General features: G+C 40.8%; 1 protein-coding gene across 1 annotated transcript in view; it reads left to right on the forward strand.

The window, feature by feature from the left end:
- Positions 1–17,352, forward strand: part of AGO4 (argonaute RISC component 4) — a 41,006-nt gene that overhangs the window by 17,165 nt on the left and 6,489 nt on the right. Inside the window, exons 8-16 of the mRNA XM_045476702.1 lie at positions 2,553–2,700; positions 2,975–3,094; positions 3,218–3,346; positions 3,587–3,720; positions 4,835–5,019; positions 6,301–6,460; positions 9,652–9,967; positions 10,109–10,243; positions 17,235–17,336. Of these exons, the coding sequence (XP_045332658.1) occupies positions 2,553–2,700; positions 2,975–3,094; positions 3,218–3,346; positions 3,587–3,720; positions 4,835–5,019; positions 6,301–6,460; positions 9,652–9,967; positions 10,109–10,243; positions 17,235–17,336 (1,429 nt within the window). The remainder of the gene's footprint in view (positions 1–2,552; positions 2,701–2,974; positions 3,095–3,217; positions 3,347–3,586; positions 3,721–4,834; positions 5,020–6,300; positions 6,461–9,651; positions 9,968–10,108; positions 10,244–17,234; positions 17,337–17,352) is intronic.

Here is a 17,352-nt window from a genome sequence, read left to right on the forward strand (position 1 = left end):
ACACAGATCAACTTTTATGTAACAATGCCGAGTCATGATTAAAAGCATCCTTTATTATACTGTTGTAATTCTCAATGCGTGTCCCAAAGGGTTTGTCAAGGCCTATACATCATATAAGGCTGTCATGGGAAGATAATTGCTTTGTGTTTTGTTTGGATTTTTCTCTCTTTGTAGTTAGTGGCTACTTCTTCCAGCTGTCAGTATGTATGGCATGCCTCTTAACAGCTCACTCATTTCCATTTTCCAAACTTATTTTTCTTTTCTTTCTTTTTTTATACGTTTTTTAAATGTTTATTTATATTTGAGAGAGAGAGAGAGAGAGAGAGAGAGAGCATGAGCCGGGGAGGGGCAGAGAGACGGATACAGACAGAATCTGAAGCAGGCTCCAGGCTCCGAGCTGTCGGCACAGAGCCCGATGTGAGATCATTGGAGGTGCCCCTCCAATCTCATTTTTCTAATCACCCAACTTCTAATCCACTGGGAACTACGCATAATCAGAAAATATATATGAAAGTGCTTTTTTTTAATTTACTATATCTGTAAGTTTTATTCTTGTAATCAAGATCTTTAAATTCATATCTGACATAAATAAATTGGCTCCTCCAAGTAAAGAGCATGAACTTAAATATATAAACGACATTATTTTGTTTAGTCAGAAGACTTTTGTTTGTTTATATTCTACTCTGACTTATTTTTTTAAACAAATTTTTTAATGTTTGTTTATTTCTGAGAGAGAGAGCACACACGAGTAGGGGAGGGGCAGAGAAAGAGAGAGGGGGACAGAAGATCTGAAGTGGGCTTTGCTGACAGCAGACAGCCTGATGTGGAGCTCGCATCCACAAACTGTGAGATCACAACCTGAGCTGAAGTGAGACGTTCAACTGACTAAGCCATCCAGGTGCCGCTAGTCTTGACTTTATTTTAGATCCATGGTTCTCAACGCTTAAACTTTAGTGTACATTGGGGCACCTGAGTGGCTCAGTTGTTTGGGCATCCGGCTCTTGATTTCAGCTTGGGTCACAATTTCATGGTCTATGAACTTGAGCCCTGCATCAGGGTCCGTGAGACAGTGTGGAGCCTGCTTGGGGTCCTCTCTTTCTCTGTCTCTCCCCTGCTTGTGCTATCTCTCAAAATAAATTAAAAAATAATAGTAAATAAAAAACCTTTAACTTTAATGTACATCAAAATCACTGGGAGGGCTTTGTTCTAGATAATAGAAGTTTTGGAGTGATCTCTGGATAAATGTGGTATATTAATTCAGTGTGATTTGATTAAATTGTTCAGTAAAAACTCATCTGCATCTGATGTGAATTTCTTAAGAGTTATAAAATAATATTTCTTGTATCCTTCATATTATACCATTGACTTAATTCTCTAGGGGAAAAAAATGTTACCCAAACTTTATGAAGTCACTATTGAGGAGTGTAGCTTTTTTTAAAGAACTATCTTTTTCATTAATTACTTCACATAATCCTATAAGAATAATTATACTTGTAGGCTTGTATGATCTTTGCATACAAATTAAAAGCACATAGTTTTAACGTTTATTTATTTTTGAGACAGACACAGAGCATGAACCGGTGAGGGTCAGAGAGAGGGAGACACAGAATATGAAAGACTCCAGGCTCTGAGCTGTCAGCACAGAGCCCGACACGGGGCTCAAACTCACAGACCGTGAGATCATGACCTGAGCCAAGTCAGCCGCTTAACCTACTGAGCCACCCAGGCACCCCAAACGCACATGGTTTTAAATATCACATAGGTGATCCTCACTGCATTGTTACTTTGTAGGGCTGTAGCAGTTAAGAAAACAGATTAAAGTTATTACCAAATATTTGCACCAAGTATTTGAGATAATTTGCCTCCTAGAAAAGCCAAAGAAAGGGAACCTCTTAAATCGCACTCCCCAGTTTATATTACATATCCTGGCAAAGCCTCATTTTCATGTATTTAGTCTTGTTTCCTCCAGACCCACATATATCTGTCCTGGTTTGGGGATCTGGAAATTGGCCTCAATAACTATGTTACATTCATGTTACAAATAGTTCTCTTAAACAAATAAAACTTCTGTGTGGGGGGTGCCTGGGTGGCTCAGTCGGTTAAGCGTCTCTCTTTTTTTTTTTTTTTTAATTTTTTTAAGTTTATTTATTTTTGAGAGAGAGAAACAGCACAAGCAGGAGAGGGGCAGAGAGAAAGGGAGAGAGACAATCCCAAGCAGGCTCCGCACTGCCAGTACAGAGCCCAACGAGGGGCTCAAATCCACGCACCGTGAGGTCATAACCTCAGCCAAAATCAAGAGTCAGATGCTCAACCGACGGAGTCATCCAGGTGCCCCAGCATCTGACTCTTGATCTCAGGGTCGTGAGTTCAAGCCCACTTTGGGCTCCACGCTGGGTGTGAAAGCTCAAAAAAAAAAAAAAAAAAAAAGAAGATTGACCTTTGTTTTTTAAGTGACTGATCAAGGTAGAAAATGTTTGTAGGCTTTTGTTTGCTTGCTTGTTTAAGAAAAAAAAGCCTCGAAGAAATTTCTGAAAAGATGTTCTCTCCTGTAGTTTTCCTTTACAGCTAGAAAATGGTCAAGCTATGGAATGTACAGTAGCCCAGTATTTTAAGCAGAAGTATAGTCTGCAGCTGAAATATCCCCACCTCCCCTGCCTCCAAGTGGGACAAGAACAAAAACATACATACTTGCCACTTGAGGTAAGCTAAGCTGAATTTTCTTTTGCCAAATCTGCCAATCTCTTGAATGAGTTAAAAAAAAAAAAAAAAAAGAAAAGAAAGAAAGAAATCACGTTCTAGGCTAGTGGCAGAATCTAGTATTAGTTTTTAAAATGTTTTGGGCAAATAGCTTCACCAAGTAACAGCATTTTCATGTTTTGAGGAATGGAAGATGTAAGATACAGTTTAGCTCTATCTAAGGCTCACGACATAGAAACCCATTACACAAAACGAATTTCTCTTTGCCTCTCGGTAGGTCTGCAATATTGTGGCAGGACAGCGATGTATAAAGAAGCTCACGGACAATCAGACTTCCACAATGATCAAAGCGACAGCAAGATCTGCACCTGACAGACAGGAAGAAATCAGTAGACTGGTCAGTAAGTCATGGTCTTCAAGATAAGCTAGCTTTAAGATGAGAAAAGAAGAAAATATAAAACTCCTGGTGGGACACAGTTACTCTTTGGTTTTTATATACGCAGGCTTTCCTGTTCCTTAGGTGAAGAGTAACAGTATGGTGGGTGGACCGGATCCATACCTTAAAGAATTTGGCATTGTTGTCCACAATGAAATGACAGAGCTCACAGGCAGGGTACTTCCAGCACCAATGCTGCAGTATGGAGGCCGGGTAAGCTTTTTATTTTATTCAGCAAGCTTCTTCCAACAACCAGTCAAAAAGAGAATAACCCAGGGTTTCTCCACTACACCACACTGAATTTACCCATAGTTTTGTTCAGTATTGCTTTTTGTCTTTTGGCTAATACCAAATAGAATTTTGTTTATCCCCTCATCGACATTAAAATGGCCTTAGATTGTAATGTCTTTTCTCTTTTCTTTTGTTTCTTTTTTGTTTTGTTTTTTTTTAAAGAATAAAACGGTAGCCACACCCAACCAGGGTGTCTGGGACATGCGAGGAAAGCAGTTTTATGCTGGCATTGAAATTAAAGTTTGGGCAGTTGCTTGTTTTGCGCCTCAGAAACAATGTAGGGAAGATTTACTAAAGTGAGTATCTTCATATTTTCAGCTTAGTAATATCCCTTCCAGATATGAAAATACCATCTTTACATGAATGTGCTATGTGCACTGGCACTAAATCCCTGACTCCTATAGTGACACCATCTGGCTATAGGAAAAAGACCTTGTATTATAGTAAATTGCAAACTTGGGAATGACATTAAGAATCTGAGTCAGCTTTCTTACATTTAGAGCAGAAATTTGTGACTAACAAGGCCAAAGCAGTGACAGTTGGCAAACTCTTCTGAGTTCTTAGTGAAGCTTCCTTTGGTATTAATTGTATCTTTTCAGCTAAGATAAAAACTAGTCCATTTTTAATCATTATAATTTACTAGTGAGCTTGTTTTATTGCAGGGTCACTGACTAAGATCATTGGTTCATGTCTTACAGATGCAGCTATCTATAGAAAGGAAGTTAGTAAAAAGGGTGGAAAACTCAAGGCAGGAAAAGGGAACTGGATGAAAGAAAGGAAATCTTGACAAATGCACAAAATCTTGACAAATGCACAAAAGAAATTCGGAAAGCTTTATACATATATTAAAGTAACTTCACAAATTTAAAATTTAAAACTTCACAATGAATTTTATTTTTTTAAAGTGATGATTTCTTTTGATATTGTTATTGAATCAAATCTATTACAAGTTTGAATGTAATCCTAAATATACTGATTTGTGTTTCCATATTCTCGATTGAACACAAGCTTACCCAACTATTCTCGTGCCAGGCTTAACAAAATACACATTATCTGAAATTTTGACTTTGCTTCTCTTTAGTTCAGAATTATTGACCTGAATGTTTAAAAAAATCTTTGAACAGAAATGCTATTCTAGTCCCTGGGGCCCCGTTGAGGTATAATTATTTAAAAATTCAAAATGATAATCTGATAGCTTAATATTAATAACACAGATTCTTTGTGCATTATAATTGCAGTGATACAATTGCCAGCCCATTTTTGGCAACCGGTTATGGATTTTTTGTTTATTTGTTTGTCTTTAATTTTGGCTAAGAATGTGCAAAACTGAAAGAAGTGTCTTTGAGGAAAATAAATGCTAGGAATGTACTCTGAAATGAAAGCACTGTACTACTGGTTCTGTTTTACCAGGAGTTTCACTGACCAGCTCCGTAAAATCTCTAAGGATGCAGGGATGCCCATCCAGGGCCAGCCATGTTTCTGCAAGTACGCACAGGGTGCGGACAGCGTGGAGCCCATGTTTAAACACCTGAAAATGACATATGTGGGCCTACAGCTCATAGTGGTTATCTTGCCTGGGAAGACACCAGTGTATGGTATGGACCCCTTTAATATTGAACGAGGGATGATTTCAAATAGTTGGTCAGGATAAGCTAGGTTATGCTGCAGTCACAAACAACTCCAAACTCTCAGTGGCTCAGATCATCCAAGGTTTATTTTTTGCTTTTCCTGTGCGTCCATTGAGGTAGACTGTGGCCTCTGTTACATGTCATCATGTTATTTTTCACTCTGAGACCTGGGTTGGCATAGCAGTTGCTATTTGGAATGTTCTTGGCCCCTTGGCAAAGAGAAAAGAGGGCTCTGGAAGGCTCTTAACATCTGCAACTTCTGTTTTTGAGAGAGAGGGGGAGGGAGGGAGGGAGGGAGAGAGAGAGAGAGAGAGAGAGAGAGAATGAATGAATGTGTAGCCAGGGCAGAAAGAGGGGGAGAGAAAGAATCCCAAGTAGGCTCCTCACTATTGACACAGGACCCGATGTGGGGCTCGATCTCATGAACTATGAGATCATGACCTGAGCCAAAAGCAAGTTGGATGCTTAACTGACTGAGCCACCAGGTGCCCCAACATCCACAACTTCTTGACCACAACCAGCCACTGGCTCTTCCCAACCTTTTTGCGGGAAGCAAGAATGGGGGCCAGGAAGTACAGTGGGAATGAGTGTCGGGCATACGGTACCATTCCACCGTAGTCCTCAAAGCAGGAAGAACTGGAATGTTTGGTAAAAAGCACTTAAGAATATCAGAGTGGGGAAGAGTGGGAGAACCTACCACTGGCAGAAAAGAAGCTGTCTAGTTTGTATCTATTATCACAAGAATGATACAAAAGTTCCTTTGTCATCTGAGTGAGGGATTTGGGAGCTACAGACCGGCTGTTTGAACTTTACAAAATGTCTTCAACTCCCTCTGTAGTTGTCTCTTCTGTTACTTTCTGGTTATCTCTGTGTTAAGAGGGGAAGAGGGGGAGGGTGGGAGAAAAATACTGAAAATTCAAAGAGCTGGCATGTATACTGATAGGGAGGAGCTGGGAGATGGATTCCTTTGCCAGACCAGTCCTGTGGAAAAAGTAACCTCGGGGGACTGCGTTAGTAGTGGCAGGCAGCATCCAAGGGTAAAAGAGGTGGCCTAGCTTTAATGCTCACCGGAGGGAAGAACAGAGAAATTTCCCTGGGGGGTTAGCAGATGAAACAGCCACATCTAGCACAGGGTACCGTATACAGTAGGCACTCTGTAAATGTTTATGTGTGGATTTTTCCCTCTATTCTTAGTATTAGGAGAATATTTAAACATTGTTAAATTAATTAATGGATTTATTCTTGTAGCGGAGGTGAAACGTGTTGGAGATACCCTTCTGGGTATGGCCACACAGTGTGTCCAGGTAAAAAATGTGGTGAAGACCTCACCCCAAACCCTTTCCAACCTTTGCCTGAAGATAAATGCAAAGCTTGGAGGAATTAACAATGTGCTTGTACCTCATCAAAGGTAAGATTCTGAACTCTGTTTTTTTCCACTCTTGCATTATATAAGATCGAATGTAACATAATTCACAGTAAAGCACACAAATCTCAAACATGCATCTCAATTACTTTTTCTTATATATGTATGAATGCACTCATGTAACCACTACTCAGGTGAAGACATAGAAAATTTCCGGGACCTCGTCAGGCTTCCTTGTGGCCCCTCCCAGCAGAGAACGCCCAGAAGTTAACACTCTCACCATAGATTGGTTTTGCCTGTTTTTGAACTTCATGTAAATGGAACCGTACTACATGTCATGTTTTATGCCCGTCTTCTTTTGCTCATCATTATGTGTCTGGAATTCATTCATGTTACTGTATTAAGTAGTCATTTGTTCTTTTTCATTGTTGTGTATTATTTCATTATGTGAATATACCACAGAATTTTAATCTGTTCTGCCATTGACAGATATTCTTATACATTCATTATACGTTTTTTGGTAGAATTTAAGTACTCTTTCTCTTGAGTATATATCCAAGAGCAGAATTGTTAAGTTATTGAGAATACATGTATTTAAAAAAATTTTTTTTTAACGTTTATTTATTTTTGAGACAGAGAGAGACAGAGCATGAACGGGGGAGGGTCAGAGAGAGAGAGAGACATAGAATCTGAAACAGGCTCCAGGCTCTGAGCTGTCAGCACAGAGCCCGACGTGGGGCTCGAACTCACAGACCACGAGGTCATGACCTGAGCCGAAGTCGGCCGCTTAACCGACTGAGCTACCCAGGCGCCCCGAGAATACATGTATTTAGCATCGATAGATGCTGTCAAATAATTTTCCAGAGTGGTTGTACCAGTTTACGTTTCTGCTGAGAGTTCTGGTTGCTCCATATTCTCACCAACACTTGGTAGTATCAGTCCTTTTAACTTTAGCCATTTTGTTTGGGTGTAATAGTATCTCGTTATGGTTTTAATTTGCATCCCCCTAATGATTAATCCGTTGAGCACAATTTCATATGTTTGTTGGCTATTTGGATATCCTCTTTTGTGATGGGTTTGTTCAGTTCTTTGCCCATTTCTTTATTAATCTTTTCATTAGTTTGTAGTTTCCCTATCTATTGAGATAATATCTGACTCGTTAACTCTGAAATGTTTCCATGTGGGGGTACCTGGATGGCTCAGTTGGTTAAGTGTCCAACTCTTGGTTTCAGCTCAGTTCATGATCTTGTGGCTCTGTGGATCTGAGCCCTACATCAGGCTTTGCACTGGCAGTGCGGAGCCTGCTTGGGATTCTCTCTCTCTTTCCATCTCTCTGTGCCTCTCCCTCACTTGTGCTGTCTCCATCTCTCTGAAAATAAATAAACTTAAAAAGAATATTTTCATGTGAAATTCTATATGTGAAAGCAATTTGAAAAGATAAATTTAGGGCTGTGGTATTAGTCATTGCTATACTTAACAAGAATGTGAAATTGAGTGCCTTGCTGTTAGTACAATCATATTCCAATTCTTAATTTTCCCTTGAATGAAGCTTATAGGTAACAAAATCCTTCCTACAATGTTGGTAGATGAGGTCTGCAGGCCATATGGGAAGTTAAGCTAAAATCTGAAATCATTTAATTTCACCCCAAACATTTGAGACGATATAGCATAGTAGCCTAGAGTGCATACTTTGGTGTCTGACTTCCTAAGGTTTGGATTCCAACTTTACCACTTCCAAGTTATGTAAGCTTGGGTGAGCCCCTTATTCTCTTCTGTCTCATTTTTTAAATACGGAAAATTGAGATGATAATTGTACCACCCTCATGGAATTTTTCTGAGGACTAAATCAGTCAATACAGGTAAAGTGCTTAGCACAGTGACTGGTACATAGTGTATGTAAGCTGTTACTATGTTACACATATGTATGTGATAGATACATGCCGTTGTACTGCTCTGTGCCAGACCCATGTTGCATAATGATACATATAGAGAAATCTCTAGAGAAATCTCGCACAGCCTCTGCCCTCATGGAGGTATCTATTCTTTAGTACCCATTATAGGAGATTTTTAGATTTGGGATGTCTCCTATATTATACTTAAATAGTTAGAACTCAATTCCAAGTCCTACCTTAAAGCATTTACCAGAGAAGGATGCATTATATTTTTCTCCTTGATTCCTTAGAAAAATCAGTGCCAAATAAATGAATTCATTCTTTCAACAAATATTTATTGAGTGCCAACCTTGAGTTAAGCAGTGTTCTAGGCACTAGGGATGCTTCAATGAACAAGACAAAACAAAACAAAATTCTTGCCCTTGTGGAACTTATATTCATGTGTGTGTGTGTAGACAATAAATAAAATAATTTACTGGGGCGTCTGGCTGGCTCAGTCATTAGAGCATGTGACTCTTGATCTCAGGGTTATGAGTTAAGCCCCACAATGGGTGTAGAGATTACTTAAAAATAAAATCTTAAAAAAAATAATCAAGTAAAATATGTGGTGTAAGTGATGAATACTACAGATTAAAATAGGGAGGTAGATAGACTCGATTCTCTTCTCTAAGCCTCACATCTTAAAGAGCATTGAAGTCTCTCTTTCTCTCTCTCTCAAAATAAATAAACAAACAAATAAATAAATTTTTTAAAAAATGGGGTGCCTGGGTGGCTCAGTCAGTTAAGCGTCTAACTCTTGGTTTCCGCTCAGGTCATGATCTCACAGTTTGTGTGTTTGAGCCCTACATCAGGCTCTGCTCTGATAGCTCAGAACTTGCTTGGGATTCTTTCTCTCTCCCTCTCTCTCTCTCTGCCCCTCCCCCACTTGCACTCACACACTCTCTCTCTCAAAATAAATAAATAAACAAAAAAAAAAAAAATTAAAGAGCCCTGGGGGATTTTATTCCAGTTCCGTGTACATTCTGCATTTCTATATCTGCTGTGGGAATACTAGGATCCAAGAGTACTTGTTCTGGTCTTCCCTTTACACAGAGATTTTATTAAATTCAGCTCAGGTCCTCTTTGTTAATTCTTCCCTTCCTGCTATTATAGAAGAACCATGTTGTCTTCTTAAGTCAATTCAGATTCATTGCAGGAGAGGCACAAACACTCAGTGGCCCTTAGAGTTCTCACCTAATGGGCACAGGTCTTCGTTCCCTTTTGTAAGATTATATCTGTGATTGTATCTGGTGAGCTTGCTAAACACAGACGTTTTCATCTGTATGTTTCCTTCAATCTGAGCAGGCCCTCGGTGTTCCAGCAGCCTGTCATCTTCCTGGGAGCCGATGTCACGCACCCCCCAGCAGGGGATGGGAAGAAGCCTTCCATTGCTGCTGTCGTTGGCAGTATGGATGGGCACCCCAGCCGGTACTGTGCCACCGTTCGGGTGCAGACCTCCCGCCAGGAGATCTCCCAGGAGCTCCTCTATAGTCAGGAGGTAATTCAGGACCTTACTAACATGGTTCGAGAGCTGCTGATCCAGTTCTACAAATCCACACGCTTCAAACCCACTCGGATCATCTATTACCGTGGAGGGGTATCCGAGGGACAAATGAAACAGGTACTCTGATTACCCATAGTTGCCTTTTGGGGTTTCTAGGTATCTGATGGAGCTTCCTCCCATCTGCCACTCTGGGTAAATCAGATCTGAGAGATGCTAGGTGAGTTCTCAATTGAACCTCATTCTGTTTGTAACTCCTAGGTAGCTTGGCCAGAGCTAATAGCAATTCGGAAGGCATGTATTAGCTTGGAAGAAGATTATCGGCCAGGAATAACCTATATTGTGGTGCAGAAAAGACATCACACACGACTCTTCTGTGCAGATAAAACAGAAAGGGTAAGAAACCATGGTATAAGCTTCATTATCTGGCACAAGTGAATACGTTTTTTTGTTTGTTTGTTTTTTTAATTTTTTTTTTCAACGTTTATTCACTTTTGGGACAGAGAGAGACAGAGCATGAACGGGGGAGGGGCAGAGAGAGAGGGAGACACAGAATCGGAAACAGGCTCCAGGCTCTGAGCCGTCAGCCCAGAGCCCGACGCGGGGCTCGAACTCACGGACCGCGAGATCGTGACCTGGCTGAAGTCGGACGCCCAACCGACTGCACCACCCAGGCGCCCCAGTGAATACGTTTTTAAATGGGCATATGTACTTTTTTTCCTAAAAGCAGAAGTGTAATAATAAGTTAATATATTAACTCCATTTGAGCTTAGATGATCACTTCTGAATGATACAGGTTTTAAGACTGAGTATTTCTCCTGTATGACAGAAGTGCTGGCTTCTAGAGTTATTTGGCAGAGGCCAAAAACGTACCAGACATGCTGTAGTGATACAGGCAACCTCCAAGGGGCGGGTTTATCTACTTGAATTTTTAAAAATTTTTTTAAATGTTTATTTATTTTTGAGAGAGAGAGACACACAGAGTGTGAGCGGGGGAGGGGCAGAGAAAGAAGGAGACACAGACTCCGAAGCAGGCGCCAGGCTCCAAGCTGTCAGCACAGAGCCCGATGCGGGGCTCGAACCCACGAAGCGTGAGATCATGAGCTGAGCCGAAGTCAGATGCTTAACCAACTGAGCCACCCAGGCACCCCTCTCTGGACTTTATTATCATATTGCTACTTTTTGTTACCAATGCCTAAGGCATAGTTCTAGGATATAAAGTAGAATTTCTCTTCCAAATGATTTTATATCAGTGCATGGGATTCTTGAGATACACACTTTGAACACTTATAATGTTATACTTTCTAACCATGGGCAAGTTAACTTCTCTAAGCCGTAATGTTCTCAACTGTAAAATGTAATAAGAATACCTATCTCACAGGGTTGTTATAAGGATTAAATTAATAAGTGAATATTAATTTGGGGTACAGTTCCCAGCACTTGATGAGAGGTATTTTGTGTACTCGATTTATAATGTTATTTAGGTGTAAACTAGCTAAATTATAGGTATTTAATATTGAGTGACTCTGCTTCTGTGCTATTTTCTATGACATTACTTCATCTTTTCCAAGCCTTCCCTGATCCACCCCAGAGAGACCAGTTCTTTCTGTTGCTTAATCTTGTAATCTTGTGGGTCACTCCCATTATTTTCTAGTACGCCCTTAGTTTTTGTCTCTAATCCAAGGCTGAGCTGTTTCTTTTCGTTTTCAGAATCGTTGGAAAACAATTCTTGGGCTCCAGTTCCACCAATCAGCTCATATGCCAAGTGTTGTCTTCTGAATTGTCCAAACCCTGACTCAGTAGTGCTGCTTAGATCCCTTCTAATACAAATTCTCCAAACTCTTGCCCAAACTCTGGTCACAGAAAACCCCGTCACCCCCTCCTTAACTGCATCATCACCTCTCTGTGCCTCTGTCAGCTTGTTGTCCATGTAGCTCTAGGACCTGAATTATTTTCCTAAAACCCAAGCTATCTCATCATTTTGTTCTTTGCCATCCCATGTCATGCCTAACCTTCCAAAGATTGATAATCCTGGTCCTTAGTCTACCCTGCTGCCTTGACACTTAACCAACATCTCCAGTTTTCTAAACATGCCTTGTGCCAATCTCTAGCTCTGGGTCAGTCCACTTACCCATTTCCTTTGCTTCAACTCAGGCCAGTAGAGAGATTGCTGAGGAAGGAAGTCATTTGTTTAATAAGAATGATATTACAGACTGATGATATCAAATCTCAGACAACCCTGGAGGCTGCAGTTTCTCTGTTCCTCCAGTTCCCCACAGCGTGTATTCCAAACCTTCACACTCCTCAACAACCTGTCCCAATCTGTGATGCCTTCCCTGGCAACACTCTACCTTGCCAGCAATAGAACAACCCTCTATTTCCCCAGTAAACAAAATCTAGAAGGCATAAATTTTTTCAACTTACTCTCCCCTACTTTCAAATGTACTGAAATGTGTTTTCTTTTCTCTATGCTCTCACATCTCAGAGGCTAAGCTCTCCACCTGGACTTTAGTTCCTAAAGGAACACTTCATTAATTACCGTGGTTTTTCAAAACTCCTGTTCCTTCTTCTCACCCTCTAAAGTTCCTCAACTCTTCCTAGGTTCCCATCACTAAACTTCCCTTTACTCTGCTTATCTTTCTTTTATTTCATGACCAAAATAGAGGAAAACTGACTTGACTTTCCTTCTGTACCTTCTTACATATTACATCAATTCTCTGTAGCCTGACTTCAGTTTTAATGATTCTACTGAAGTTCTTTGCTCAGTGACTTGCTCATTTCGAATCTAGTGATATCTTATCAGGTTCTTACGCTGACCTCTTCGCCTCAGCAATAATATGACTTTCCAGATTCAGTGCCCTCCTCTATAATCAGGCTTTTTTTGACTCCTCTTCCTCTGTCCATTAAACACTGACATTTCCAGGCATTTCATACTTTTCTTCCTCTTCTCTTCTGAATTTAAACTCTCTTTAGTCTCACCCACTTTTCTGCATGCATTGATTTTCTTAGAGATTCCTAAATTTGTATTCCCAGCCACAAACATTTCTATGCAGTTCCTGACCTTCACCTCCAATTGTCTCCCAGACACATTTACTTAGATGCTCTGTAGACACTGTATCAGCAAGATAGGCTAGACTGTGGTAACAAAAAAACTCCAAAGTCTTAGTGGCTTGCAAAGATGTATTTCTTGCTTATATCACATACCCACTGTGGCTCTGCTGCGGCTGTGACCCTGATGTCCTCCTTTTGGAACCTAGGCTGACAGAGAAGAATCTATCTTGAACATCACCAGTCATTACAGCAGAGGGGGAGAAAGATACGCACAAGCCATATGCTGGCTCTTAAAGCTTCTGCCCAGAAGTTACACGTTTCAGACCACATTTTTCAGCCAAAGCAAGTTACATGACCATTCCTGAGTTAATTGGGTGGGGATGTATAATCCTCCCCCAGGGAAGGGCATGGGAATTTTTGGCACTAGTGATACAATCTACCACAGGCATTTCAAGCAAAACACGTCTAAACCTTCTACTTATTGTTTTATCCTCATCCAAAGCCTATTCCTCCCCCAATTTTCCTTTTCTTCTGTGACTTGGCATCACTGTACATTGATTCAGCCAAGCTAGAAACTTCAGAGTTGTCTTTAAACTCTGCTTCTTTCCTCTCCCCCCATATCCAGTTGGTCAAATAGTCTTCTGTGTTCTGCCCTGAAATCTCTTGTCTTAATTCTTCCTCTTGTGTGTTCCCTCTGGCCTAGGCAGAACCTTCCGTTTTGCAGGAGACTCCTAGTGGTCTCCCCATCCTCACAGATGCACCCTCAACCTGCCGTCAGAGCTATGTTTAAAAAATACAGATCTCAGGTTGCCTGGCTGACTCAGTTGGTAGAGCATGTGACTCTTGATCTTAGGGATGTGAGTTCAAGCCCCACATTGGGTGTAGAGCTTACTTAAAAAAATACATATCATACCTTGCCGATCTACTATTCAGAAACCTTCATGTATCCCCCATTGCCTGCCAGATACTTCCCTTTGGTGTTCAATGCTTTCCTAAGGTAGCTCAAACATAACATTTTAGTTTCATCTTTCCACAATACCTTCATACACCTCCATTTCCCACATGATGCATTTGAATCCCTGGGATGACCACATCCATCCCACTCTTTTTATTTCCCCCACTATTTTTATTAAGGTATAATGTAGATACCGTAAAATCCACGTTTTTTTAAATTTTTTTTTTTAACGTTTATTTATTTTTGAGACAGAGACAGAGCGTGAACGGGGGAGGGGCAGAGAGAGAAGGAGACACAGAATCAGAAGCAGGCTCCAGGCTCTGAGCCATCAGCCCAGAGCCCGACACGGGGCTCGAACTCACGGACTGCGAGATCGTGACCTGAGCTGAAGTTGGACGCTTAACCGACTGAGCCACCCAGGCGCCCCATAATCCACGTTTTTGGTGTACTGTTTTGCAAGTTGTGACAAATGCATATAGTTGTGTAACCACCATGTCTATGAAGACATAAACAATATATCACACACACACATTTTTCCAAGCCCTCTGCAGTCAACACTTTCCCTCACCTACAGCCCCTAGCAACCACTGACAGACGTTCTGTCCTTATAGTTTTGTTTTTTTCCAGAATGAAATATAAGTGGGATACCATAGCCTGTGGTCTGGTTTCTTTTACTTAGCATAATGCATTTGAGATTCATCCAAGTTTATCATGTATATCAGCAGTTTATTCCTTTTCGTTGCTTAGTATTCCTCATATGGCTGAACCACAGTTTATCTCTTCCTGACTTTAGGGGATATTTGGAGTGTTTCCTGTTTTCATCCCATCCCCCTTTTCAACTACTGCTCATCCTGTAAAGGATGGCTCAACTCTTTGCTCCCACCAGCATTTTCCAGTGCCTTCCATAATGCCCTTATCACACTGCATTGCAGTTCATTGCAGATGGTGTTCATGAAGGGCAGGAATGCAAGTTCATTAGTTCTCTCCATGCCTCCATCTCTCATCCCCAACATCTGCTGCAGAGCCTTGCACATGGGTGCTCAAGCAGTAATTGTTGAGTTAAACGTGCCTGGATCCCTTTTTCCCGAGGGCAGCATCTCCTTAGATTCTCATCTGTTGATTCCAAGAGAGTTGTTTCAAAAAAGATTCTAAGGTCAAATAAGTTTGGGAAATACTATGTCCACCACCTCCCTCGTAAAGATTATACATTACTGAATAAAGGTTCTGAGAAATCCTACAACAGAAAAACCGTTTTAAGTTGAGTTCAACCCAGTATTTCTCAAATCTCTTTGACCATAAAATACCTAAATGCATCCTGCAGAACTAATATTCCTCAAGCACACACTTTGGGAAACAATGCCAGAACTAGTATAACTCCTTTATATTTCCTCTTGCCCAACTAGGTCCCCAAGTTCATATTTGAATTTGATAGAATGAGACTTTTCTCTACTCATAAATGTTCTTGTACACATTGGTATACAATTCAGCTGAAGGTAATGGTAGTTAGAATAGAGCCAAATAAACTCCCATCAAATTCATGCCTCAATGCAAAATAAACTTCCTCATACGGAACCCTGCTGTATATCACAAGAGGATGAAAACTGACCAAATACCAAGGTTTAATTCCTTTACTTGTAAATGCATTTCTGAAGTTCCCCCCTCTACTTTCCTAGAAATTTGATTTTAGAACTTTGGCTGTAATTGAACCTTACAATTTAGAATTTTAAAAGTGTTTCATAGCTAGTTTTATAGCTGATTAGATTAAGACCTAAAGATGTGGGGCGCCTGGGTGGCGCAGTCGGTTAAGCGTCCGACTTCAGCCAGGTCACGATCTCGCGGTCCGTGAGTTCGAGCCCCACGTCGGGCTCTGGGCTGATGGCTCAGAGCCTGGAGCCTGTTTCCCTCTCTCTGTGTCTCCCTCTCTCTCTGCCCCTCCCCTGTTCATGCTCTGTCTCTCTCTGTCCCAAAAATAAATAAACGTTGAAAAAAAAAACTTTAAAAAAAAAAAAAAAAGACCTAAAGATGTTATGTTTTGTTCAAGGTATGTAGTTGCAAGACTAGCCTTGGAACTGAAACCCTGGTTTTCCCAATTCCCATTTCAGAACACTCTTACTGATAATGCATGTGCCAGTGACTTCTTTTACTGATTCTGTCAAAGCAATTACTTTTTTTTAAATTTTTTTTAGTGTTTATTATTTTTGAGAGAGAGACAGAGCACAAGTCAGGGAGGGGCAGAGAGAGAGGGAGACACAGAAACAGAAGCAGGCTCCAGGCTCCAGGCTCTGGGCTGTCAGCCACAGAGCCCAACACAGGGCTCAAACCCACAAAGTGTGAGATCATGACCTGAGCTGAAGTTGGACGCTTAACTGACTGAACCACCCAGGTGCCCCAAAACCATTACTTTTGTTGAGCCTGGTGTACCAGTACAAAGATTTATTCATCTTAACCTTTTTTTAAGTTTTCTTTTTAATTTTTTTAATGTTTATTTACATTGGAGAGAGACAGAGACAGAGACAGAGCATGAATAGAGAAGGTGCAGAGAGAGAGAGGAAGATACAGAATAGGAAATAGGCTCCAGGCTCCAAGCTGTCAGCACTTAGCCCAACGTGGGGCTTGAACTCACGAATGGTGAGATCATGACCTGAGCCAAAGTCAGATGCTTGACTGACCGAGCCACCCAGGCACCCCGCTTCATCTTAACTTGTAATGAAAGTTGTGCATATTTTTTTTACTCCAACTAAGAAATAAAGTTGCATTTTTTTGGGGGGGCGGCACCTGGGTGGCTCAGTCGCATCCAACTTTTGATTTTGGCTCACGTCGTGATCTCATGGTTCGTGGGTTTGAGCCCCGTGTCGGGCTCTGTGCTGACAGTGCAGAGCCTGCTTGGGATTCTCTCTCTCCCTCTCTCTGCCTCTCCCCTGCTCATTTTCTCTCTCTCTCTCTCTCTCTCTTAAAATAAATAAACTTTTTTTTTAAAGTTGATATTTTTTCACAGGAAGCTTATCCATTGCAAATGTCTTTACATCCCCTCTGTGAACAATGCCAATATGTCAATATGCCAATATATCATCTGCAAATAGATGACAATAATGCAACCCAAAGTCATAGGTAAAATAATTCTTTTTCTGGATTCCCTTATAGAAACAATGGAGTATTTTCGTTTGAGAAAATACTTAAGGATAAAGTGGTTGGACTAAGGAGAGTTACAGAAAATTCATCATGTTGAATTAAACTGATTTTCAAAACTTCACTTAAGAACAGTTTGCTAACTTGTTACCAATTAACACATAAAAGGAAAGTATGGTCTGAGTTCAGTTTGGCATTTTGATGACTAATTATACCTCCCCCCACCTCTTTTTGTTTGTTTGTTTGTTTTGGTAGGTGGGGAAAAGTGGCAATGTACCAGCAGGCACTACAGTGGATAGCACCATCACACATCCATCTGAGTTTGACTTTTACCTCTGTAGTCATGCAGGAATTCAGGTAATTTGGAAGCTGG

Source organism: Leopardus geoffroyi, chromosome C1, assembly GCF_018350155.1.
Source record: "Leopardus geoffroyi isolate Oge1 chromosome C1, O.geoffroyi_Oge1_pat1.0, whole genome shotgun sequence".
In the NCBI taxonomy this organism is placed as follows: domain Eukaryota; kingdom Metazoa; phylum Chordata; class Mammalia; order Carnivora; family Felidae; genus Leopardus; species Leopardus geoffroyi.